The 27,924-nt window shown below is 39.2% G+C and overlaps 1 protein-coding gene across 9 annotated transcripts; it reads right to left on the bottom strand.

Moving 5' to 3' along the window:
• abi3bpb (ABI family, member 3 (NESH) binding protein b) lies at positions 1–27,402 on the bottom strand. Of its 9 annotated transcripts, none has more exons than XM_082139784.1 (22): positions 27,163–27,402; positions 21,459–21,634; positions 19,256–19,324; positions 18,940–19,072; positions 16,945–17,126; positions 16,800–16,852; positions 15,881–15,917; positions 15,048–15,119; positions 14,777–14,851; positions 12,924–13,124; positions 11,442–11,609; positions 10,813–10,878; positions 7,237–7,305; positions 6,923–7,036; positions 6,665–6,754; positions 6,328–6,537; positions 5,738–5,843; positions 5,051–5,130; positions 3,465–3,494; positions 2,684–2,842; positions 2,469–2,591; positions 1–1,366 (listed from the first exon to the last, which is right to left on the bottom strand). In XM_082139784.1, exons 1-22 carry the CDS (start codon positions 27,255–27,257, stop codon positions 1,251–1,253), a joined length of 2,424 nt encoding a protein of 807 aa, XP_081995910.1. In that variant the 5' UTR covers positions 27,258–27,402; the 3' UTR covers positions 1–1,250. The 9 variants fall into 9 exon arrangements, with proteins under 9 accessions (XP_081995910.1, XP_081995911.1, XP_081995912.1 ...); XM_082139785.1 differs by having other exon boundaries at positions 6,923–7,033; XM_082139786.1 differs by lacking the exon at positions 10,813–10,878.
• Positions 27,403–27,924: the final 522 nt, after the last annotated feature.

Here is a 27,924-nt window from a genome sequence, read left to right as displayed (position 1 = left end):
TTAAAAAAGAAACAAAACTTCTGTTTTTTATTATTGTAAAATACATACAGAAGAGAACAAATCCAAAACAACAACAACAAACAATAGTTTCATCTTACAAACATATTCCATGAAAATACGGATAAGCCAGAGAAACTCTGCCAAGGGATTGGCAGGGACATAACTGTACAAAATATGGGACCCAGACAAGCTCTCCTTGAAGTATTAAGATCTTCAAGACTCCTTGAATGTATTCAGTGGGTTAACGCTAAAAAAAAGCGAGAATTATTTTTAAAAACTTGTGTCGTGTTTCACAAGCTTGAGGGGAAAGGATCTTTAATTCTCTCATAGGTTTCCTGAAAAAATACTCTCTCCATATACATATAAATACATTTGTGCTGTGCAAATTGCAAGAGTAAGGTCATCCTTACGATCTAGAACCATTAAATATACCAGGACATACATTGGAAGACAACAGCCATGGTACAAAGCATCTGAGTGAATGAGAATTTGCATGTTTTGTGTGTGTGCATGTAAAGAAAATGATTATGTTCATCCCAACCCATTGTAAACATAGACGTGTTGTCGTCTTGAGTCCATTCTTTCTATTCTAGTGTGGGTAAAGCTGACTTGTTGAGCCAGTACAATGTGTTTGTAAAAGCAACATAGCGAAGAGTCCCAGCTATACATATAATCTGACATAACAGAGACCTAAACTAATACAGCTGCCTCTGGTGGTAGACAAAAGCCCAGGCTGTCTTTAAAGCGCTTAATAAAAGCCTGGCCCATTCTCACTGGAAGAAAGCCAATGAAGAAACCACAAACTTTGATAAATAATATTACACAAAATATCAAAATAGTTTCAGGGAGCCAGCTTCCCAATATTTAAACAAGTATTTTTTACCTTTCTTTTTTTGTTCATCACTTCAATGTATCCGGTGTTTTTCTCATAATGAACTCTTTTTTTTTTTTTTTTACCTTTGTTCTAGTTACTGTACGATAAATAAAAAGATGAGGCATTGTTTTGCTATTACATGTAACAAATGCCCTCAAAAGTATTCCCTGACTCTTTGATCCTGTACACTATTATACATGGTACGAACTTTTGATGATGTAGGCTGAGGAGTGACCGAACTCACCATCATTGGTGGGGGGGGGGAAACAGTAAAAAAAAAACAACAAAAAAAAAACTGTCATGTGACATTAGCAGGCACCAACCCCAACCAATGAGAGTTGCTCTTCAGGGTTCCGTCGGGACACTTGCTCCGGTCCTACCATTTCCCTGGGATCGGCGTACCGCACTCGTACCATGCAACGTAGGTGATGTGGGAGTTTCCACCTATCTGGCCGAAGTGGACTGGCTCTTGTCTCATTGCTCTGTAGAAACCTGAAAATCATCAAGAAAAGCATGAGCCAAGTAATTGGTTGCATCCAAACTTGCATACTTCCTTACTATTTAGGAGGCGAAAAACAGTATGTAACAAATTAATTATGTCCGAATTCACAGTACTCATAAAAGAGTAGGCAAAAAGTATCTGGATAACCAACTTTTACAGACGAGATTCTGAAGTGTGCATATAATGCACAATAGGCCACTAAGAGGTTTATGAGTGGAAGTGAAGCAACACAACTAACGCTAGTAGGTCACTTGATAAGGGTAGCATGGCAAATGTCATACGTCCGGATTACATTCATACTACACACATTCATACTATATATATATATATGTATATATATATATATAGAACATACTTTTTTTAGCGGTCGTGAAGTAATTACTTATTCAAAATAAGTAGATACTCAAAAGAGTATGCGATTTTAGATGTAGCCATAACTTACCCCCATGTTTGAAACCCATAAGAGGTTCTTTCACGCCATGTTGGAATTACCGTAATTACAATTATTACAACTTATGAATTCTGCATTTTCTGAGAGCTCCCACTTGACCACTGCAGGTTAATTTTGCCGTTTGATAGTGTTAGTGTCATGGAAACGTATAATTCCGAGTCTGAGGATGTGAAAAGATTAGAACATCAACAGGTCATTGTCTCATAATTATGTTTATTACGACATGGTGTCGACGCAGCAAAAGTCTGCATGGGGACTGAAGATTTCAAGCTAAGGTATGAGTTTCATAAAAGTGGTTTATATGACTTGTATATCAATATCTATACTGTATATATCTATAACTGTATATTGAGTTTTCAGAAGTCATACAATAGATTTGTGTGAATAGCCAAAATTTATTAATTTTCACTGATGATCTTCCCCTCTAGAGCTGTTAACTGCTGCGAATGGATCATCGATTCAGTGAGTTCAGAAGCGGCTCAATACAATTTCACAATTAATCATTCAGAAGAGTTTTGTGAACTGGATCAACTGGTTTTAAAAGAAAGCTTCATTCTGGGTTTGGAACTTCAAAAAGGTGAGTTAATTTTTTTTTTTAAGCACAGTAACATTATATCAGTGGTTTCTTGCAGATATAATACCTGGCCTGGTTGGTAGCTGGTCTGCAGGAAGCTGAGTTCCTGTTCTGCCATCCAGGAATGAGTCCACAAACTGGCAGTGGTCTTCACCGTGACCCGTCTGGTCTCCAATATTGTAGAATTTACCTAAAGGAACAGGGAAGAAAAGAGCTGCCAATTCATAATCTATTCCTGCATAAAATGAACCCAATGTATGGATTCGTTTTCAGAAGACTGACCGTTGAGGGAATCGCTCAGGTAGATCTTGTACCGAAGGGAGTTGCAGAGTTGGATGCCAACAAATTTGCGGTACCACGTCCTCTTCACATACTGCTTCCCGTTGCACTCGGAGTAGGAGTCGGTTTTGAAGGGGAACTGGGTCCAAATGGCATCTTTACCTGAAAAGCATGCCGAGAAACCCCAAGATGTTATTTTACGAACTGACAAGGCCAGATATTATGTTCTGGCCCAGATCGAGCAAAACAATGTTTCTTTCAGTGGTCTTTTGAAAAGATTACTGGAGTACAGACCCCGTTTTTGTTTATACACGTGTTAGAAAAGGCTTGCTGGACACTAAGAGCCGAGGGGCTGCTCCATTAGTCTGTGTTTCCATTGGCTCCTGTCATAACCTTGTCTTACTATTGGCTGACTTTGCTCTCTATATCCATTGTTCATTACAATCAATTCCGTGTGGAATAGACAATGCACAGGAAGAAATCAAGGGAGATGAATATCAAATTGGCCCATTCTTGCAATTCACTAAGTGCAAGAAGGCAACCAAGGCCCTTATTTGAGAATAGGAATTGAAGAGGATGGTGTTATCCATTTGCCACTCTTGAGTAAATGTTTTATCTGGCTGAGATCTTGGTATGGAAGAAGTGAACTCATAGGAAGTCTCCACAGCTCCTTTACTCGTTCATTTTCTTTCCTCTACTAGGACTGCTCATTACATTATCCATTTATTCAACAGATAGGAATTTGTCACCTGAGAGAAATAGGGTGCAAAGCAGAAACACGTACCTGAGACGTTCTCGCTCACTCGCGGATCCGCTGCAAGAGAAAACAAGGATCAAATGAGGAGAAATTATGGTTTTGTTTTACAGCCACCTGGTCATAGAGACGATCAAAATGATCTGTAGCCCGCAGGAAAGTTACAGACACATATCGGCCAACTCTGCATTGGCTATCCATGGGTGGGCAGAGTGCCTTGAGCAAAAAAAACAACAAAAGTACAATAAATTCCAACAAGCAGAAAATACTGTGCTTATTTTGAATCTCCCTTATGAAGAGAGATCAGCTGGCATGAACTAACCTGCTGGATCTGCCAAAGCTATAGGGGAGAGAGTGAGCCTCAGGGGCTTTGGCGGTAAAATCTCATCATTCAGTTTTCCTCTATTTCTTTCCCGTCATCGCACATATGGACTCTCTTTCCTTCCTAGTTGCCTTTGCCCTGTTTTCCATTCTGTTGCTAGACTTTCTTTATGCAGGCCAGACGAGGTTTAAAACTAAAGCCTCCTCCCATAAAACGTGGATGATATGGGTCTTTATTTGTTCCTTATTTATGATATGTTGTTAGTGAGCTTGTAAGACAGGGAAAGGTTGGCTCTGTGACAACACTCCATGGGTGCATCAGCAGGCAGTGATGGGGCCAAACGTTACGACAGTGCGGGGACATGCTGGAGTTATTATGTTAACTACAAGCAACTCATTACATGTACTGTATCTCTAAGAGATAAAGGAGAGGTCACAAATATTGGCTGACTTGCACAAGCCATGGAAAAGCAATTTGCAGCGTTTCTCTGGGGTTATTTGCATTGTATGCCGAATGTATGACTTCAAAAACATATTTTATTTTAATACTGGGATTTGTTTAGAATAGGACGACTCATGGTTAAACTATTACAGAAATAAACAAACATTCAGATAGCTCTAGGACATCTATTTCACATTAAATAGTGCATATGACAAGATAAGATCAAAATGATCTTGGAAATAAATGTTATAAGGGTCAGTGATGTAAGAGTGTCCACAATAAATGTATTCATGGTTTTATATGGTTTTAAAACAACTTTTATACCATTTATAAGAACGTTTAAATGTAATTACCCCACAAAATGTTATGTAACCATCAAGTAAAAAACAACAACAACAACAACAAGATTTTTCTTTACACCTTGAATAATGTTGAAGTAAATGTTCACATTTTAAGTTTTTAAAACTACTTTTTTAATATAAGATGTAGGAATTTCCCGAGTCGATCTCAAGGATCGGCATCAGGGCCGATTAGGGTTTATTTTTTTATTTAAAAAAAATGTATCAACTGAAAGACTGGCATTCAGATCGGTGGCAAAAAAAAACTTGATCGGGACATCCATGATAAAAAGTATATATATATCTTTTTTTAAATATCATGAATGATTAATTCAGAAAAGTCATTCAGTTTTCCAGGAAGTTGCACCACATGAAGTTTTACAACCGGAACTAAGCTTGCCTTGTCCTAAAAGGCTCAAATAAAATTAAATTTGGGGGACAAAAGTTGTTCAAATAAGCAGTGAGTATATTTTGTTAAAATGTTATTAATTAAGAATTAAGAGAAAACGCATTACCAGACTCTGTGTTGAAAGACACCGGTTCACTGGGTGGCCCTTCACCAAGCTCATTCTTGGGCTTAACCTTGAATTCGTAACTGTAAGGTAAGAAAAACAGAGGTGATGGGACATTACGTTTCTGCTTTGATCCACATAAAACCATTAAGTATATTAATTTCAGATCTTATATTATGCTTCTGACAGTGTTCTGACAGTGCTTCTGAGTCTGCCTAATCCAAAATTATTAAAATGGACTTCTGTATTGGAATCCTGGTGGGTTGTTGTCAAATTCTGAGTAAAATGAGGTTCTTATTTCCCGTCTTTTGAGCTCTGACACTTGATATATTTATTCTGCAGAGACTGAGGACTCAAATCCTGTGCCCCCCTTCTAATGGATCCTCCATGTGTGATGTAGAGACATAACCAAGGTCCACGTGCCTTGAGAAGCAGTCCATAGGAAGCCCAGGTTTATATTGTGTCACCAGATCTTGAGCCTATATTCAGCCTCATTAAAAAGCTAGCAAGCGTGACGGCTCCCCTACAGCCAGACCACAGCGCACACATTCAACACCTTGTCCAGACCTCAGGATGCGTGCAAGTCTTAACACCCCTGGTATTTGACACCCACATTAACTAAAATACATCTATCAAATTCAGCAGAGTGCCTTAAATAGAGAGGTCGGCGTTCTGCATTGAGACTGTTACCTGCTCTCTGGTTTGAGGTTCTCCACAGCCGTATGAGTCTGGTTGGTGGTCAGAATAGAAACCTGTTCACCATCAGGACCTTTAGTTGTTGAGATAACCTCATATTCTGTGAAAAGTCAAATGATAAGGAAATGGGTAAGGGACTGACTGGTCACAGTTACACCAAAGTCGAGAGTTTCTGACAGTTCAAAGTTGACAGTGTTCGTCCGATCAAAGTTGAGGGTTAGTGTTTTTCCAATCAAAGCCTAAGTTTAGTGTTTAACCCATTAAAGTCAAGTGTTAGTGTTTTATAGATCAAAGTCAAGGGTTAGTGTTTTATAGATCAAATTCAAGGGTTATTGTTTGACTGATCAAATTCGAGGGTTAGTGTTTGACAGATCACAGTCTTGGGTTTTGTGTTTGACTGATCAAATCCAAGTATTAGTGTTTGAGTCATACCCTAACTTTTGACTTTGATCCATCAAAGACAAGGTCAAATTTCATTCTAACACCACAATATATTACACATTCCATTCCTCAGATACAAATGGGTATAACCCAATAGACATTAGACTTTGGGTTTCCTTTGATAATCCATCCCTCTGTCCTACCTGTTGTTTCATTATCGGTTTTCTCCCAGTCGAGAATAATGAAGGAGGGGCATCCTTCCACGGTTACAACGGTGAGGTTGGATGGGGCTGTTCTTGGAGGGTTGGTGACATTTTGTTCTCCACCCTCCTCCTCAGGGAAGTAACTCAGAGAGGTGGTGATGGAGCAGGGCTCATCTGGCTTCTTATCTGTCTTATAGACCACATGTGGAGCTGGACAACAACACATTTGTGTTTAAATTCAGACACTTATCTTCTTTGCTTTGGCTCTGAAACTCAATTTAGCATCATTCAGAGTTCTTGGCATGCACAGCTACAGTGATTAAGAAAATCTCATTACCAATGTAGCGTTCTTTGCCCAGGGCATCAACTTTAGAAGCAGGAACAGAGCTGAATACTGAAGAGTTCTCCCAGGTCTCAAATCGGGGTGCTAGGACACCACAAATATAAACAGTGTCAATAATATCAAACCAGTGGTTAACAGATTGTTACAACCATGGTACTTTTATACACAACGTGAAAATGTATTAAAAGAATGTCTAACCTTCAGCAGAATATTGAAGAATATTATAAAGAAAAAAAAAACCTGAAGACAAACCTGTCACTGCAGGAGCAGATGTTGTCTTTGGTTTGGATGGTTTTGCCGTAACAGGTGGCAGCTTGGGTTTCAAGATAGAAGCTTTGTCCTGATTCAGGTCTGTTATCTTGTCTGCTGTGTACATTAATGAATGAGTGAATACATTACATGTTTTAAACATAACATCTTCCTAAGTTGTTCAGTGTTAACTGGCAGAAAAGCCTGTAAAACATTTTTAATTCACATTTTTGTAGTCTAAGGGTCAATAGTTATGACAAAATAATTTTTCGCTCCTTTTTGATTGTACTTTTAAGTTCAATTAACTTTTTACCCACCTAATCCTCCAGGCTTGCCCACAAGATTAGGCTTTTTTGGTGGAATAGGAAGGCGTGCAGCTGGAGAACCTGCAATGATGGAAGTGAAAGTGATGAAGTGAAGTCAGGCCAAAATCAAGTTTCCTCTCCCTTTTCCAGTAATAAATGAACAAACAAGGATGCGCTAAGTCAAAAAACGGCACCAAAAACACAGCAGTAAGAGGTCAGAAGTAGCCCTTCGATCTATTTGCCACACAACCCACTTATTATATACCTTTTACTTCTTGGTTTAAGATATTTTGTATTAATTTCCACTGCTACGTGGATGACACTCAGCTCTATTTGTTCTCATAGCCTAATTCTACTCTTTGATCTTCTCTCCACTTGAACTGTTTAGATGAGATCGAATCCCCGTTCTCCTGCAGTTTTTTCAAGCTAAATACTGATCAAAACTGAGGTTCTTCTTGTTGGCACTAAATCCAATCTGGCAAAATTTGACAGCTTTTCACTTACTATTTATATTTCCATAATTTCACTGTCTTCTCAGATTAAGAGTTTGGGTGTCATACTTGATAGTAGCTTGTCTTTTGAAAGACACGTGAATAATGTCACTCGGTCCACATATTTCCACTTACGGAACATCAGTCGTCTTGGTCCATTTCTTATACCCACTACCGCAGCTATTCTTGTACATGATATAGTTACTTTCAAGGATTGATTACTGTAACTCTCTCCTATTTGGGCTACATCTAAATCTTCTCCATAGTTGGTCCAAAACTCAACCGCCCGCATAATTACTTGAACCTCTTCCATTGAGCATATCTCTCCTGTGATTTATCAATTACACTGGCTTCCTGTTAAATATTGTGTAGAGTAAGAGATTCAACTTTTCACTTTTCGCTCTGCACAATCTTGTACCCTCGTATCTCTCTGACTTGCTTCACATTTATACTCCCACCCGCACTCTTAAATCTTCCTCATCTGTTTCCCTTGTTAACCAGCTGTTCGTTTAACCACTATGGGATCCAGAGCGTTCAGCTCTGCTGCTACTCGTCTCTGGAACTCTCTTACACAATTTGTGTGTGAAAGTGATTTTCATTACTTTTAATAAACCACGTCTTAAAACTCCATCTTTTTAAATGAGCTTTTCCTGATTCATTTTAATTTATGGATTATCTTAATGCTGATGTTGCTTTGATTGTATTGCTTTCTTGTATTTCATGACTGTCATTAAGTTGTAAGATGTCCTCGATTGTTTTGGAAGGCGCCTATAAATAAAATGCATAACTGTTATTATTATCCTTCTCATGCTATTCACACATCTTCCTAATGTTCTCTTAACCTAAGATTTAATTCTCATGAAAAACAGTGGAACACATCACTACCAGCCTCAACTTGGTTTAGCTACTTTTTCAGCAAAGCAAAACGAAATACGAGTTTAATGCAAAATTTCCCTTTCTTTAAATTTTTTGGGGTTGTATGAGTTTGACACCTCTTCAATTTTAGGTGATTTTTTTTTCCCGCTTTCAGCTTTTAAAGATTTATATTTCTAAGCCTTTATTATGATAGGACAGTTGCAGACAGGAAGCAAAGTGGGAGAGAGAGAGAGGGGGACAGGATCAGGAAAGATCCGCAAGTCGGGACTCGAACTTGGGTTGCCCGAAGCACAACAGCGCTGTCGGTGCACTGCCCACGAGGCTATCGGTGTCGACCGCTTTCAGCTTTTAAGACATTGGCATCTTAATAAAAAGGAAAGGGAAATAAATCCAATTAGCCAATTTGAAAATGGAAAGGACAAGAAATCTTCTAATATGAAAAAAAAATATATATATATATATATATTTTCAAATCCTTGATCTATGGAAACTATAGTATCAAACTGACTATGATTGTTTACTTTTGAGAACCTGCAATTTGGATGCTTTGCTAAATGGGAGCAGCAGATTGTGCAAACTCAAAGTTAATTGGAAATGAGAGAAAATTGCTTGTTTTCTTTCTCATTGCATGGATGAAGTCTAACCATTGGCATTTCATCCACCTTTCAAGCTTTCAGTTCTCAGTGCCATCTTGGGGTACAGCCAAAAAGCAAACAGACTAGAGCATGTGGACCCTTCCCAGGAAAACTGATTCAATTTACATCCAAGGAACCAGTTGTGAAACCCTCAGTTCATCACAGGGCAATCAAACACAGCTCAGCTCACTAAACCCTATGGTACGAATTAAAAATTGCAAAGCTGGGTGGTGAAAAAGCCAAGCTTTACAGAAAATAAAACTAAAGACCAACAGATGTCATACTTTTACAGAGGCAAAGCAATTCCCAGAGAGGTAGCTGAGGTTTTCGGTGGTGATGTCCAATGTTTTGAGTGATCTAAAACTCTTGTGGTATCATGACATTGGTTAGAAAATTTCAGGCAGTCACTTTCAAGCCAATCTGCCATAAGACCCCTCTTTAATGAGAGCTACCACTGATCTCCACAGATCTCTGGCTTTTGATCAGAATATAGAGAATCCATGCCAGCAAACTGTGCTAATTTAAATGATCCGTTTTGTTGTATTCCACTGTCTTTGCACAAGCTATAAGATGTGACATCACTTTGCAGACCTGGGATTGTTTAGTTTGTCATCAAATGATCAGATAATAGGGAAGAGTATGAACAGGCAAATGTCCAAACATTTAGTGTAGTCGTACATACTTTTGGGAATTTAAATATCGCAGTGGTGGAGTCATACTGCATAGTCTTGGAAAGTACGGCATATTGCAGAAGTCTGCTGCGTCTTCCAAAACCAAGTCTAGTCAGAACCGATACGCCGTTTGAATTGAGTTCACCGCATATTTTGTTTCTGTTATTGTGCTGTTACCTGATTTGTATGAAGTCAACTAGTTCACTTCATAGCGCTAAAGCAATTCTTAGTAATGTTCCCTTGAATTTTGGCATTTGTGTTGAAAATAACAGTAATGTGAATTAATAGGTTGTGGATAAATACTAAAATGTTGTCATCTTTCAGCCTTTTTTGTTTTTGCTACACATATAAACAATATGGCATATTGAAAAAGACCTCATACCACATGGAAGCTCGTGACTACAATAAAGCATGCAAGTAGTCATGCACACAATGAACTTTAACCAGAAGCAGCTACAGTCCTCTGCAGAAGGGAGTTTCAAACATTATTGCTGAAATGCACAAATAAAAGAGCCACAGAATGTTACGAGACAGTTTAGGACATTGCGGTGGGTTTCTGTGTCCTCCAAAAGACATGTTTTTCTCTTGAAAATAAATGTCCTACAGCACCATGATGGTTTAGAAATGAAAGAAACCAATCTGGGGAAAAGCTTTGACAATTACACCACAAAGCTCGCGGCAGCATGGGATCTGCAGAAGCTTGCAAAACGACAACAAACGTTGAAGACAACAGGCAGATTTGCGAGCAAATGGGTTGACTGGTGAATGAGTGGATGGATGAATGGACAGACACGAGTTTACAGGAGATTATGGATGGGAAGGACACCAACATGGGCATATGGGCTGCGTCACAAACAATATTTCTGCAGGTTAATGATGGCTAACACACAAACAGGACGAGTTGGCTCTGTTTACCCATTCTTGGTCTGGACCAGATGACTGGTTTGGGGAGAGAAAGTCCCTTATGGTGCTCACCGTTAACTGTTGGAGGGGAAAAGAGTGGATGTTATGGAGAAAAGGAAGAATAAGGTAGCATCATGTTGTTTTTGCTGCGATGCACTGCAGCTGAAGAAAACTGGGGTTTACATAGAGAGTTATAGGCGGCCGCTCAACTGCCTGAGGGGAAGAGAGGCTTTTCAAGATCAGATTAGTGCAAATGCTGGCGGTCTGCTTGCCCATCGGGCTAAATCACACATACTTTGCTGACAGTAAAACTGTCAGGTGTGAGAGAGTATGATGGCTGGTTTGCACACACACACACCACATGTTTCAAAGGAAAAAATTGGGCTCTTGAAGAGAAAATGCCCCAAGAGAACTGCAACCAATTGGCATTGTGCTGACAGGGGAGAATGCAGAGCAAAAGAAAAGAAAATCATTTTCTTAAGTAATATAATTTTTTTCTTAACAGTTTTTTTTTTTTTTTTTTTTTTTAAGTTAGGTAAAAATAAATAAAAATAATCAAAAAGAAAAGCAGAAGAGAAAACAAAAAAAGAGTAAAGATATAAAAAAACTAGCATAAGAGGGGTAAGAGTAATGTCTTTTACCCCCATATCTTCTGGAGGAGTCGCCAGGCCTGAGGGAAGAATGTCTCATGTCATTAGAGAGAGAGAAAGGGTTTCTGCTCCGTGACTGGTTCCTGGTGGTCACTGTTAGGACTGAATCGATGGGTTTGGATGGAAGAGAAGAGATGGAGTCTCTCCGGATGCTCTTACCTAGATAAAAAACAACAGCAGCTTTTGTTATGCCTTGTTGGCTTTAGGAAGTGAAGTACATGCTGGGGCAGATACTGTACAATTATGAAAGGGCTGCTATGTGTTAAAAAGTGTTTCTGTCTGTGGGCTGATGAGAGATGTCAAAGTTAGCTAGCTGTGTTTCAACATACCATTAAGGAATTTAAGTTTTCTTTAAGTGTTGATTCTGATCTTCAAATGCTAAATTAAACTGTATTTTCACTAAAAGGAAAATGACTCTGTTCCAAAACAAGTGATCTGCCTTGCTAGCCTAGCATCCTAACTGAAATTACCTTCTGATTTTGAACACTTTTAATCATACAAATAACATTTCACACACAAAGTACAATAGATACCCGACATAAAATTGATTTCAATAGTCTCATGCTAGCATGTTGCTAAGCTAACAGTGCAACATTTCGATGAAAAATATAGAGTAATATAATTACATTTAAGTTTTTAATTGATACTTTTCAGTACTTAAATAATAATACCTAATTATACCATTCCTACTATCACTTGATTTGCATATGTTTTCCACATAGGATGTATCCTAGCATGTTGCATACATTTTGGAACGCTTACAATGCATAAAAATAATGTCTTTGTTGGCAGCTTACTACATTGTTTAAGGTAAAACTGGATGATGTGTGAATTTAACAATAATAATTTAATTGTTCTAACTACAGTAAGGCTAAATCTGATGTGTTGGTGGTTGCATTAAAGTGCAGCAGTGCATTCCTGTGAAGACAAAACATAGTGTAGGGGAGGATACAGGAAAGCTGTGACTTCAGACAATAACATAGACATGATATACACCGATGGGACAGTTGTGATAGCTTGCCTGACAGAGCAAATAAATGAGAGGATTATATGAACTGATGTAACCGGTTCTTGCTGTTTTTACTGGCCGTCTCGCTCACACAGACTAGAGACAGCTCTTCCTGTAATCCATTGAGCCGGAGTGTGAAATAATGTCTGTTTGTGGCTGAAGTTACCGAATGACTGCGATTGATTGAAACGTGGTTTGAACATCCATTAATTTCCTGTGTATCACTTTTCTCCAAAAGCACCCGAAAAAAAATAGGAGAATGAATTGAATAAAGCTTTGAAGTCTGATATTCTGGTGTTTAGACTAAGTTTGCAGTGGTAGAACGTGTAGCCAAAGGTTGAACGGTAAACGGCAAAATACCAAGTATCTGTGTGGTGAATAGTGAATCGCTAACGCAATATGTTATTTTCTCATTATCTGTCAACCGTCAACTTAAAAAAATAAGAAGGAAACATAGGAATTACCAGAGGAACTATGTGGCATCTGAGTGGCACTAGGTGCCCTGGTTTGAGGGCGTCCGTGTAGGGGTGTCCGGGTACTGCTGGGTAAGGAATTGGGGGTAGGGGTGACTGAAGGACGGGAGGTTTTAGTGGGTAGGTGTTGGGGAAGGACAGGAGGAATCTCCACCAGCTGAGAGGAGTCATTTCTAACATGGCTGTTTGAATCTGTTTAGGAGAAAGGAGCAGATGAGCCCTCCATGCTGGAAAAACCAAGTCATTCCAGCTCAAGATGGTCTAGTTGGTCAACCAGTTGAAGATGGATCCTGATTAACCAGCTCACCAGCTTAACCAGTGTTCTAGCAGCTTAATCCAGGGAAACCTACAAGGCCCCACCATGTGGTAGGACGACTGATAATCCATCTAGACCAGCCTGAACCAGCTGTTTGGACCACCTTGAACTGGTTTTACCTGGACTTTCCAGTAGGACTGACTGTTGAGACCATGATTAGAGGATTATTACAGGGTGGACTTTAGATTAATGTTGTTAAGACTGTTTGGAAGTTGTTTGCATTGCATCGATATTAAGCTTGTTTGTAAGAGTTTCTCAGTTCCATCCCATCGAGTTGTGATGGTACGGACGCTTAAGTGCCTGTTATCGACGTTGAGCACTTGTCTTGACAGTTTTGTCAAGGGGGTTGAGAAATAACTTGTTGACTTTGGTCTCATAATCAGTTTGGCACACAGAGATGTAATGTTATCTTATCCAGAGTTCAGAGACAGAGGAAGACAGGAAAGGAGGTGGAACTCCCAGATTTCTGCCTTTCCCTGCTAGAACTAATAACATGGGACTGATTCTTTCTCTGCATGCAGTGACCTCATGCAGACTGAACAAAGGCCAGCAGACCAAGATGCAAAAAACTCTGAAAATGAATGAAAGGGTTGAGGAAATCAGATAAAGAGATGGAAGTTGAAAAAACAAGATGAGGTTCAGAAAAAGAGGATGAAGAGTGAACCTATGAAAAAAGCTGATAGTAAAAACAAACATGATACCAGTCTTTGTACAGTATCGTAATAGTGTACTGATTAAATTTGGTACATGAGTGCTGACTGACAGGCTGGAATTTATTGACTACTAAAATTTTGATATCATAATACTATGACCTTACTCTGCCAATACAATGATTATATGATGATACCATGGTACACAATTGTGGTTACCATGTTCAATACATATAATTAAAAAATTAACATAAAAATTTATTAATTAATAATTGTGGGGTAGTTTGAGGTATTTATCACTTATTGGGTTCCGTTTGGAAACATTCAGTATTAACATTATGGGAAATATTCAGTGACACAGAGGAACAAAGAGAAAAAAATGTCAGAAATAAAGACATAAGAGTGCCATTTATGGCCACAGTAATGAAACAGATGGAGGACTGAGGAAACCAAACATTTTAACAGTTATGATGTGATTGACAGGTGATGAAATGATAGGGGACTGAATGGGCAGAGATGAGTGTGACAGAGAGAGAGCTGATTGGTGGACACAGAATCTGACTGGTGCTGATGGGTGGAGCGTGAGCAGGCCTACAGAGACCGCGCCAATGCGTGACCATGCGTGACCGCAGAGGGGTTTCGCTGCACAGCACCCTGGGAAAACTTACACTCACACCTCCTCCTCACTGTGGAGGCGACCGGTCAGGAATCCTCATCACGGCAGGATCAGGACTTTCTAACTCAACGTTCTTACAAGGCATGCCAGCATGCAGCCAATCATAACAGCGGATGTCTTTAATCCCCGCCCACACCCAGCAAAGCGATTACCAACTGACTGCTCATAAGCAAAACTTCAAAACAAAATTTCTCTCGGTTACCCAATGGGAGCTGAGGCCATTTTGGCTCATTGGCTCTTGGAGCAGCCACAGTTCCTTGCTGACCCATTGGTGGAGCTGTGGGAAATAATGCAATGTTTCGTAAATGGAAAAAAAATTAAAAATAAGAGAGAAAAAGTGAGCAGGCATCCCCAACAAGGCTCTTGAGAGGGAGAGAGTATTAAATGTCTTTACTGTGAGCATGACTTCGATTGACTGCAATAAAACCCTGTATGAAAGAAGAGTGCAAACAGAAAGAGTGAGGGAAAATTACCAAAAGATGTCTTGGGACCTCCATTAACGCCTGTGTTTTTGGGCGATCCTGGCTGGCTTATGTTGGGTATACCTAGAAAGAAGATTGTGAAGGAGGAAACCAACACAAAACACTTTCAAACAGATAGAAAAAAAGAATAGTACTGAAAGTAGTTTGACCCATTTTACACATGGACTGAAACAATCTGTCATGATTTACTCTTACTTACTTGCAAGTAATCATCCATCATACATTGACCAGGATTTGTCAAGGTATAAAAGGGCTATCAAGATTTTAAATGACAAAAAGCACCTTTAAAAAACACCCAAAAGTTCAGCTTAATAATTAGAGACAATTGTAAGTTACAAGTAAGCCTTCTGGTAGATTGCTTCCGAAGGAGTAAATATTGTCACTTTGCTATCAAAACATTTATTTGTTTGTTTGAGGATTCCGACCAGCCCAGCATGGCAACACTGCCTCAACCAATGGTGTGAGTTTGGGGCGGAGCTATCTGTTTGTTCGACTAATGGCAGACTGTTGCCATCAGAAACACAGAAATCACACAGTTCCCCTAAATTTCAGTTTGTTCCCCACACCAGGCCACCTGAATACTAAAAGTGCCCCCAAACTACTTTTCTTGATATTCGATAAAGGTGCTTTGGTTTTAAAGTTCGAAGGCCCATCATTATATGCTTTTATTGTATGGAAAAGAACAGTGTTTTTTTGTGATTCAAGGAAGAAGGTAAGCCATATGAGTTTGAAATGACATTAGGGTGAGTAAATGATGACAGAATTATCTTGTTTTCTTTACTACACAAGGGGCAATTCTTAAAAGTAGTAGTTGATGGTCTTACCATGTCGAGGTGGGAACAGACTGCTGTGAGGTCCAGCCTGTAAAAAAAGGGTTACACACATTTTTTTTTCTACCCTCTTTAAAAATTAAGTGTAGAGTGAAAGAACACAGAACAGCGTTCTGTCTTCATTTCATGTAAAAGAACTCTGCAATCAGGGTCTCTCCACCGTGTCTAAAGTGTTCCTGAAATGCCCTGACAGGCATGTATTATTTCTTGCCTCGGCTGAGAAGATTGAGTACCTTACACACATACAACAACTGGATTCTTGACTTAAGAGATTGAGAATATGTGAGAAAGAGTTTGCTCGCAGGCACAGTTCTTTATGTCCATGACAGTTCATAAATAGACCAGAAAGCACAACAAACTCAGAATGGCAATCTTGCCAAAGCATGGTGGGAGACCAGATAACCATCTTAAGCAAGCTTAGACCCGCAAACCAGACTTGTTTAAACTGCTTTTTTTCAGCAGGGATGGAAGAGAAAAGGTCAAAAAGTAAGATAATAGAGTGCTAGCATTATATTATTTGCTTTTTTTTATATATATATTTACATTTTCTGAGGTGGTACCAGGGCATTGTAATGTGGTTATGATGGTGTTTTGGGTGGTTATCAGGGCATTGCTAGTGGCTTCACCTATTGGTTACTCATTACTTAAATCAAAAGTGTCCACCCCTAAAATCTCTATGATATTCTGGTTTGATTTTTTTGTGACCGCTGTGTTGTTGTTTTTTTGCACCAATGCCCCATAAAAAAATAAAAAGATATTTTTGTCTCAGAATGTGAACATGGTTTGAATTAAATAACGGAGACATCACACAAACTCTTAAAGTTGTGCATGGCATGTGGTGTTGCCTGTTAAAGTCATTAGGTTGACAGTCCTTTACACTATATAAAAGTTGTTATGAAACAACACTACATACCAAAGTCTTGACAAGGGGTCTGTTCGGCTTGTAGGTTATCTGGAAGTTTTTGTCTGAAAACAAAACAGTGGCAATGCAAGTTAGACTTGATCATCTTTCAGCTTCTCAGACAAAACCTTGAATGGATGTTTAGGGTATCTGTTACCTCCCATGTTGGTGTTGTGGATCACTGGCTTGCTCCACATCCCACTACGGTCGTCTTTGTTGGATCGGACGCCAAATTCATAGGGTGTGTTGGGCTTGAGGTTGTCGATTACGGTATCAGAGGTGGGGCAGGTTTGGTAGATCCACTTCCTGTTTCTTTCTCTATAGCGGATGGTGTAATGCCTGGTTCAAAGACACATTGGTTATCTAAAAGGCTCAAGAGTCATTTGTACACCGTTTTGGCTAGTCATAATCAATCATCAAATTATGTAGTAGGGCTGTCAATAGATTATTTTAATCACACACTTATCATGAAATTAAGCATACACCATTTATCTTGTTCAACACATTCATTTTGTCATCATTTTCCAGCAAAGTAAACTATCAGCTTCAAGGGCGATTCTCACAAAACTGTATTTTCTGCAAGCTTTTTTCAAGGTAAATTTAGATGTCTTTCCAAAAAAGGACACTTGGAGATTCCAAAAGAACACCAAATAACCAAATAATTTAAGGAGTCCATATAATTAATACATTTATGCACAGCAAAGCACCCATGAAAAACATTACAATAAAAAAAGAACTTTTCAGAATTCACTGTATGTGTGAACAAGCAAAGAGCTTGTTTACATTTTAGAAAAGTCAAGTTGTGATACCGAACAGGTTTGCGAATCAATATAACGGACTCACACACACTTACTGTACGACTCCTGTGCGTCACTGTCATAGTTTTTACATTGATTGTAATCCTCATCTATCAAAACTTTAGCCATTAAGACAATGGTTTGCTTTATCCAGCCGAGAAACGTAGTTTGCGTATCATCTGGCGACACAGCAGTGGGATGTTTGGGCATTCCTTTCTGTCTGTATTTCACACAGCGCAATGCATGAGGGCTCGCGCTTCTCAGAAACAATCACAGAATATGACAGAGTTTTAAAGCGAAACACACTGGAATGAATAATTCCTTGCAAATGCAACATGAGTCTATTCTCTCTGCCATATATGATGTAATCAGCATGGTTTTCTTTATCAGCGCTGTTTTGCTCTGATTGTTTGAATGATTTACTTGCTCGATCATTGGACTGAAAGAGTTTAGCAGTTTAAAAGTGATCTGATTGCAAACAGAGAAGTGAAATTAGGTTAAAGGGTTTGAATAGAAATTTCCGCCAACCATGTGTTTGCGCCATTGCAGATGCAGTGTGATAAACTCCCGGCTTCTAAGATCGTCTTACTACGTGACGTAAATTACTTTAATGACGCAATTTCACGTGCTTCAGTCATTTATTTACGGTAAATTATTTTAACGCGTTTAATCGCATGACTTAACGTATTAATGTTGACACCCCTGATACTTAGTAAACTGGTTTTCTGTCACCATAGCAGTTGTCAGACATTAAACAAAGGAGCTGATGTTAGGTTTATAAAGAGCACTGGTACACGTCTTTAGCTCCCAACTGTTTTGGTCCAGGTCAACATTTCCAATGGCCTTTCCAAAAGTCTCCCCTTAACAGAGGGGGGAAAAAGCACACATATTTCTCTATATGAAAACCAGAGCGATTTAGGGAGGCTGAGAGCATGTCAGTGCGTCCCAACAGTGCCTGTATCCTCAAAAAGCATTTAAACATGTAGACACACACTACACCTGCAGTGGCAGGGATCCATATCCCACACTTTTTTTTTTTCCCTCTGCATAGAAAAACATCACACTCATTGAATGGCTCTCTCGGTTGCAACATAAATCCAGTATCCTGTCAGTGCAATGAGAGCATTGCATAAAAACCTGCATTGCACTGCAACGCTTCTGAGGACGGGACCCCTAAATACTGGAGACAGGGTGTCATGATATTTCATTATCTTTTTTTCCCCATGTTTTTCAGGTTAAATGGCCCCTAAATATGAAGTGGAGTAAATTAAGTCTTCCTCAGGGATTTAGGACACTCAAATGGAACATGTTGGTGGAGGAAAAAGTAAAATCCAGATGTTGTGTGTGTAACTCACCCGTCCTCCAAGCAATCGTTCATGATGTTTCCCTCGTAGGGTGTCTTTAAGTAGGTTCCCCAGGATAGTAGCACAGATGTCGGCGTGACAGAATCGATCACCAGGTGAAGAGGTTTGTCCAGGTTCACCTTACCTGTTACAAACCGGTAATCAAATTTAGCAGTGGAATATGTTTTCTAGCTAATGCTAAGTGAAGGTTTTCAAACATTCCCACTGGTTCTATAGCACATCTGTTGCATATTTTCCACTAAACATATCCTGTCATGGACTGTTTCGGTTTTTCGATTGCCAATACTTTAAAAAAAATGCATGCTACCTGTGCAATGCTTCTTCACATCATTGGTTGGGATGGGCTGAACAGCCACCAGATACTTGGGTTCAGCATCTGTAAAAGCAAGCATCTCAAGTTATTTAGGAGTTCAAAGAAAACCATAAAAAGGGCAATTTCATGGTGCAATGCAAGTTCCTTTCATGAACTTCCGGACAACATAAACGAAATAAGTAAGAAAAGAAATGTATAGGAGTCAACAAAAGGAGGACCCCTGTGTGTCAAGGTTAAGTCTCATAAAATTTGATAAATGTACCTTTTTTATGACATGACAAAGTTGATTTGGTTGTAAAAAAAAATACATTTTACTTTAAAAATGTATATATATATATATATATATATATATATGTTGGAAAACTTTTAAAAAAAATAATGATTCAGATATTGACACATTTAAAAAGTATGAAAATATTTTTGTTTGTTACACCAGATGACCACACAACTCATTAAATTTAATATTGTGTTTAAAATGGTATAATATTTAGTTCTAAGAACTTTATGTAGATAAAGAAAAGATTCATCCTTTTCTTTATCTTTTACACTGTTATTTGTCGAGTTGATTAATGTGAAGCTTTTCACACAGTTTATAGTCCTGTGATGACAATGGTTTGCTAAACATCCGTGTTTCCAATGTAACCGAATTAAACAGCACATTTGCCAAAATTTGATTTGTTGGGGTGATACGTTTGTTATTTATGCCTTTCTAACAGTTATGAATATGTACACAGGAAAACTCATTTAGACAAAAAGAAAAAGAAAAAGAAAAAAGAAGAAGAAGTCCATTAGGGTGATACAAAATGTGCCAGTTCCAAAGTCCACAACAATCTGGACATTTATGAGTGCATGTGCATGTGGCATGTCAGGTTGGGAAGACGCCAATAACTGCTTTCGCCTTTCGGCCATCTGTTGTGCACGTGTATCATATTGAAATCTCAGCACACACTGTAAATTCAAGAGCAATGATCCCTCTGTCTGTGGCCAATATTGAATAATGATGTGACTGTGTGTTCCTATGCTGAATTGCATAGGTAAAAAAGCCAAAAACTCAGAGGCCCTTCCTTTTGGAACAAACAATTCTTTGTTTGCAAGCTTCTGGATAAGCATTGATGTATCATTTTGTTCTGCTTGCGTCAGTGCTTTTCATTGTGGAGAACTTCAAAGGCTTTGACTTGGAGGTTGACTCTTGAGATCTTGTCCACTACAATCTTAAATCACATGTTGTTTGTCATCGCCCAGAATTGGATTTTCAAGGATATTAAAATTCTGTCCGACACTGTCCGAGCAGATCATTATTTTCATGTTAGGGCCGATAACTATGGAAGCTTATTTCTACCATTGAATATTATGGATAATTGTGACTTATCTTACAATTCTGACTTTTTTTCTCACAATTGCGAGATAATAAACTCGCAATTACAAGTTATAAAGTCAGAATTGTGGGATATAATCTCACAATTGAGAGAAATTTGATAGCAATTCTGACTTTTTCTCTCATAATTTTGACTTTCTTCTTGCAATTTCAAGTTTATATCCTGCAATTCTGTCGCAATATAATTGCATGAGTTATAAAGTCCAATTCTGAAGAAAAAATATTATTAGGGCTTGGGCCCTCTATCAAAGATGCAATATCAAAAAACTGTCTGATGACCAATTTGTTATCAATAAATCCACAAGCAACTGAACTCTACCTGCAGAAGCAAAATGAAGCATCTGGCATGAACCCATTTAGTAAAACCTTACATTAGCTTTAGGGTCCCTCTGACCTGGCCCTAACCTATACAAAATGAACTCTGGGATTGTAGCTCCTGGGAGAATGATGATGAATGGACCAGAGGTCCATTCATAAAATAATTGTGGTTAGTCTTACTGGGAGTAATATGCGACCTTTTTACCTTGTCAAACGTGATCTGTTGCTTTTTGTGTGTTGACAAATGTTGTGGTTACCAAAGCTTTAACAAATAGCATTCATTTTGGGTTTAATTACAGTTTATGCTTTCAAATAATGGAAGAGTTGGCGCAAACATAGGTGTGCAAATCAAGACGGTGGTTTTGTTGGGTTAAGGAATCAACAATTTGTGGTTACTCCTCCAGTCCCATGCTAACCCACAAAACAACATTAGTGATTGTTTTGTGGGCTTCCTTCAGGCTCTTGAGTGAAATAACAGCTGAGTGTGGTTATACTCTAACTCACCAATCTCGGTCTCATAGGGTTCCCCGTTTTCTGGAAGTTGGATGAACTGTTTGGAGAACATGCTGGAACCATAGCCTAAGATGTAGCCTTCAAGTTTGATGTCAGGGTTGGGACGAACAAACTTCAAAACTATGGTATCCCCAGTGGCGTTGATCCGAACCTTCATATTCTGTCTTCTTACTGTGCGGAGGAAAAAGTAGTGTTTGAAATACTTTTAATTGGCTTCAGAAACAGTGCTGCAACTCTTCAAACACTCTGTGTTTCTTTGTTTGACATTCAATGGCAGGAAAAAGGAATTGCACAAAAATAGTGACTTTCAGAACACGGCAATGAATAAATGATTAATTACTGAAAGAGTAAAGAGTAAGACATTTTGTTTCCCATGTGTTGGATGGGGTTGGTGAATTTATGGGGTTTACTGATTTATGTGGCCAAAGGGGGAGTGCACTTTTGAGGAGTGCAAAAGTGTGTGCCATGAAAATATTCGTTGAGGTAAATCAAGGACAATTGCTTTCACAGTTGAGCTCCTCATCGCTTCGCTCAAAGCACAGTAGCATATGGACCTTCAATATTCCGCAGCATTATATTTACCAGAATTATGAGGCTTTGAACAGTTTCAGAATATGACACTGACACACATTTAAAGTGATTTGATCATTATCTTTTCATACCTGTGCCAAGCAATTCCTTATAAATTTCCTCCTTTTATACCAGCGTCATCTTTCACTGCCATTTCATTGGATAATTTGCAGCATGGAAAATGTTTCGAGTCAGTTTCAGGCCCATTCTAAATCCAATAAGCCACCAGGCTGGGTTGAGATTTTTCCGCTTCCACCTTTTTCCCATCAATCAGAACTGTTTAACGATTATGCTGAGTTAAAGAGGCCACGAAACGTCCTCCTTAAACTGATTTAAGCTGGTTGGTCTCGGCCTTTGGAAAGTGATGTGTGTATTTAACTTTATAAGTAATTGCAAGCTTGGCAGGTCAAGCTGATCGCCCCAATCTGTCAGTCACAGTGAAGCACCAAACTTAACTGGAGATCTCATTAATCAGGCTCATTAAAGGGACAGTTCACCCAAAAATGAAAATTCTGTCATTTTTTTACTCACCCTCATGTCACTCCAAAATCATTTGATGTCTGTAGAGTAAAATATTTAAAGTTCTGAAAAATCTTCACAGCGGCATTTCATAGTGACCACCAAAAAAGCACCATAAAAGAGGTTCATATAATAGTGAACAGCATTACACCAAGTTTCCTTAAATCAAATGACAGCTTTGTGTGAGAAAGTTGAGTCATTATCCATGGATTATCTTCCTCTTTAGTAAGCTGTTAAGAACTGCTGTAATTAGATCATTGATTCAATGAGTTGAAAGCAAGAACTAGATCAGTGAAAGAATATTTACTTTGAGCCTATTCTTTTAAATGATCTAGTTTATCCATTCAAAAATGAATCATTCAGTCTGGCTTGTGAAATGGATAAACAGTACACTGAAAAGAACAGACTAAATGAAAAAATATTAATTCATTGTTCCTGTTCTTGAGTTCAACTCATTAATTCAGTTACAATCGTTCTAGAGTTAACTGCTCACCGGAGGGGAATATTTTCAGTAAATAATGACTTCAATTTGGGGTTTCCTCACATAAAGCTATTGTATGACTTCAGAAGACTTGGAATATACATGAATCTGATGGACCACTTTTATGATACATTTTTTTTTTAAATAATTTTTGGATGCAAGTCACTATGAACTGATTTTGTTTGGAAATAAGCTGTATGAAGATTTGTTTTTATTGCAAGCTTTTTGTGTTTCCAAACTGTCTAAGAAGACACCTTTCAAATCCCACAAGCGGAAAGGGGAAACATCTACAACATGATTCAGTAACTCGTCTTCTTAATCTTTAGAAATCAGTTAAACAAACAGAAGAGAGGAAGTGTGTGTGGTCAGGGAAGCTGCTAAATTTGTACAAGGGAAAAATACACACTTCTGAATCACTGGGATCATTGTAAAATAAACTCCTCAGTGGAGAGAACTTTAAGATGAACTCTACTTTAGGTGTTACATTACAAAAATGTACCGTATAACTTTGATAAACTATAATTAAAAGGCAGGCACAGTCTTGTTTCTTTATCAGATGTCTTTTTCAGTTGCTAAATCGTGTCAATGTAGCTTTAGACTGGGGCCAAGGCTCTGAGTCACGGACAAGGCTGGACACTTGCGGTTGAGTGGTGTTGTTGGTTCATCTGTTCACACCAGCTTGTCACCACAGAGGTTTTAAAAGCCGTAGCTGAGAGATATTTTCCGTTCCCAAAATGTAATAGCTTTACATCTGACAAGAATCGTAAAATGTTGCTTTGCAGTTACAAGAGTTTTACCATACCAGTGGAGAAGGGCTGGACAATGGTTTAACCTCTACGGTCAAGGGAGAACACAATCACATTTTTCAGGGGAACCATGCTGGTCAAATCATGAATCATTTTGAAAGCCTCAGAATCTGAAACACATTCTTATTACAAAATGAACAAGCCAAAACATTTAAACTTTGAAAGAAAAAAACATTTCCCATTCCTAATGGATTCAATCACTTGAATAATAATACGTTTTTAGCCAAGTCGTGTTGTGCACTTCACTTTGCGAAGTAAACAAAATTATCATTGAGTAATTGGTATTTTTTGCACCAAAGTTCAATTGAAAATTTGGTTTCAAATCACCTGGATTGATTCTTTCATATGTTTTTCAATACAAAGATTTGATGTTGTACCTTAGAAAGCCAGAAACGCTGAGGGTGGGCGAATAGCACAGATATGGAGTGGAAGCAAAGGGGGAAGGTATATCTCATTTGACACCACTGACAAGCGTAATCATGCATGCTCTTTCCTGGCTCTGATGTTGAATGATTTCCAGGTTCAGACTGATCAGTCAAAGACCAGCCCCAAGCTGTGTTCTGTCAGATACGGTTCGTTTTTAGCTTTATGCATGAATACGGTCCAGTTTTTATTGGACGTCTGGCACTTGTTCCACTTAAAACATAATTTACAAACACACTGATTTCTAGAAGGGTCAGTTTGATTCACAGCATTCCTCCTGGACTGAAGCCATGCTACACAAGGCACTTGCCAAGTCTGCATTCAAAATCAGTCCAATTTATCAAATCAATCTCAAACGATTTCAGTTGTTTTTCCCCCTTCATGTTCAAGGCTTTAAATAAGCAAATTCAAGAAAACTAAAACTGATCTTTGGCTTTACAATGAACGACCACCAAAGGGTTAGTTCACCACAAAAAAATGAAAATTCTGTCACTATTTACTCACCCTCATGTCCTCCAAATCAAATCATCTGTATGACTTTCTTTCTTTTTTTGTCTAACGTCAGTTGGGTCCAAATTTGTTTTGTCATTGTATAGGCAAAAACTGTTGAAACATTCTTCATTTGCAGACGAAAACAACATGAGAGTAAGCAAATTCATTTTTGGGTGAACTATTTCTTTAAGTCAGCACTTTTCATGGAAAATTCAGAAATCTGGTCCTTCTGCAGAACTCCAGGCTCTTTTGCACCCCATTAAAGGACAAATATTACCCAAATATCCAAGGAGATGATTTAAAAATGGCACTAAACTTCAGAAGAAGCAAATCACCTGAGGGCGCGGAGGGAACGTAAATCTAATGTTTTCCCGTACATCAGCAAATCATTCGTCTTTCAGGCACATTTACAACAGTCCTGATCTCTGCACTCAACAGCTGTTCCCATCTCCCCTTCACCCCCCAAATCCTTTCATCCACTCTGTCTTGTTCTGACTTTTCGGAGGTATTCATCTAGACACATTTTGATATTAACAACCAGTATTAATAGCATACAGACAACCCTTGATTGCTATCACCACTCCTAACACATGCTCATTTCAAAATTCAATGTTTGTTTCCCCAATTACATTGGGCTGCAGTTCCCAGAGTGCATTGTGAACCTCTATGGCTTGCTTTTACAGTACAGCTGCCTGCACATGTGTTGTTAAGCTGTCTTTGCCCCACGGCAACTCAAAGTACAGTAACAAGTAGAAGCTATGTCTAAGTCGAGCGAACATGCAGACAGCTCAGACTGCTGTTTCCTTTTAAGGCGTCAATTATCAATTCATCATTCATGCTGAAAAAACTTAAACCAGACTAAGATGGTTTGCTGGCTTTAACAGGTTTAAGATGGTTAAGATGACAAATTTGGTCCTAGAGAGCCGCTGTCCTGCAGAGTTTAGCTCCAACCCTAATTCAAACATACTTGAACAAGATAATCAATGTCTTCGGGATTACTAAGGCTAAAGGCAGGTGAGGGTTTTTTTCAGGGTTGGAGCCAAAATCTGTAGGATAGCGGCTCTCTAGGACTGAACTTGCCTACCCCTGGTCTAGCTGGTCTCCCAGTCTGGCCAAGCTTGTCCAACCTGGTCTAGCTGGTCTCCCAGTCTGGCCAAGCTTGTCCAACCTGGTTTGGCTGGTCCCCCGACTCGACCAAGCTGGTGTACAGCTGTTTCACAGAAGTGGTCTCCAAGCAAAACGATCTGAAAAGTGCCCAAAACCACTCTAAAACCAGCAAACCACACCAGAGCAATCAGATAAGCGTGTTTCTTTTCAGCAAGAATGAGATATTTTCAATATGTCTTCACTCTTGTTGAACTCATCCCCACCCGGTAATTTAAACTGTCTTTTTGTCCAGTCAACATCCATAAGGAAACGAAGTTGGCCAACGAAGTATAAACACAGAACGCTGCTGGGCTGATTGACTAGCTGTGATGAATGACGCTCAGTACAAGAGAAAGGGCATTGAGCCAGCGCAGACATTCTTCCCCTCCGGAGATGGAGGTGGTTTTTAATAGCTGATGAACGAGTGCTGATAGTGAACCGAGAGCTTGTATTACTAATGCCATAGCTAATCTGAGCCCACAGGGATGCTGGGGGCATGAGATCTTGCACAGAAACACACCACATATGCACGTACAACTCTAGCACTAAGAAGGATGGTGTTGAATATATTTAGACACATACACAAATGCATTTTGAACAGGATACCAAGGTGCAATGTATTCATTCTGCATTTACACATGCACTAGACTAGAACACACACAATCAAACACCTTCATGGAATATATACATGCACACATACTGTACATGCACAAAATAAACTGTGATTTTGGCCTGAAAGACAGAAAATCTACGTGCCTGGCTGGTTTCTCAAGTTGGACTCTGGACAATGGCAGACAGATTGCACGTGTCTAATTTTCCAGCACCTTTCAGGTTCCAGTTATCCTTTTTTTTTCTCTCTCGCTTTTGCAGAGTTTGGCTTCGCCCCATCTATAATCATGCGAGACTGACTGCTGCATATAATTCCCATAATACACACTCAGTTCTGCTCATGCATGCCCAAATGCACCTGCAAGTGCAAGATTTATTGCATGTTCTTAAAAATTAATGAAAATTTAAATGTATGACCAGTCCAAGGCACCTTGTAATGCAAATGCAACAGGTTAATGATAATGAAATTTGTCCTATAGTTGAAGCGTAACACCTGCAACTCCAATAAAAAAATCTTTAACTATTGCTATCCTAATTATACGAGAACTACTGCAGAAATGCATGGCATTCTCAAACACAAACAGGTGCATCACAAAAATTAAACACGAGTGCCCCTGTTCTGTGAGCATGCGGCACCGTGGTGCTGAACTTGCCTCTGACTCTTTGCGCGGAGCTGCATGCGAGGAGGAGAATTCCTGCAAGCGTCAGAAGGAAGCCCAAGTGAAGGACAGTGCTGCCTGCCATGGTGCTCTGCTCCAATAGAGAAGGGATGCTGCCTGATTTCTCTAAGACAGTTGCTGCTGGTTCTTCTGCTTGAGTTGGTGTCAGGTCAGGACTTCTTGAGCTCACTGAGTGCCTCTGCTGAGTGATAGACAGTGCGAGGAGTCCTCTAGGATGTATAGTGACCAGGGAGGGAGGAGATTGCTGATGTGTGCCTCAATCACACCCACCTTCACAGATCCACACACACACACACTCACACACACACATGTGTGGGGGCATGGCTTTCATTTACTGGGCTTGCTCGACCACACACTCTCACTTTTTCTTCCATCAAGGATTTTTCCCTGTAGCTTGTGTGTTTGTGGGTGTGCATGTCTGTGCTTGTGTAAGGCTGTTCCCTCCAAAATCTAATTGGACCTAATACACGGACTTGGGGTACCCATACAATGGTAAACAGCCTAAAGGGAGTCTAGGTTCAAGGAGGACAATGAATGATAGAGTACATGAGCAGGACATAAGATGGACCAGCAGATGGCATATGCCTCTCTTGATCCAGTGATTTTACCTGGTGGAAAGTACAGTATTCCTCTATTTCATCATCACGGACAGAAGCACTTGTCTATCTGCGGCCATTGCTAACCGCTGCACATTACGTCTTGTCTAGAAGGCCATCTAGCCTCACACTCCT

This window comes from Leuciscus leuciscus (assembly GCF_965113295.1).
Source record: "Leuciscus leuciscus genome assembly, chromosome: 15".
Classification (NCBI taxonomy): domain Eukaryota; kingdom Metazoa; phylum Chordata; class Actinopteri; order Cypriniformes; family Leuciscidae; genus Leuciscus; species Leuciscus leuciscus.
This window is presented reverse-complemented; position numbering and strand designations above follow the sequence as displayed.

Coding starts and splice junctions, on each gene's coding strand:
- abi3bpb (XM_082139784.1), bottom strand. CDS start 27,257: ATGGCAGGCAGCACTGTCCTTCACTTGGGCTTCCTTCTGACGCTTGCA. Junction 16,853..16,944: donor CCACAACACCAACATGGGAG/GTAACAGATACC, acceptor TTTTGTTTTCAG/ACAAAAACTTCCAGATAACC. Junction 13,125..14,776: donor ATGGCCTCAGCTCCCATTGG/GTAACCGAGAGA, acceptor TCTCCTAAACAG/ATTCAAACAGCCATGTTAGA.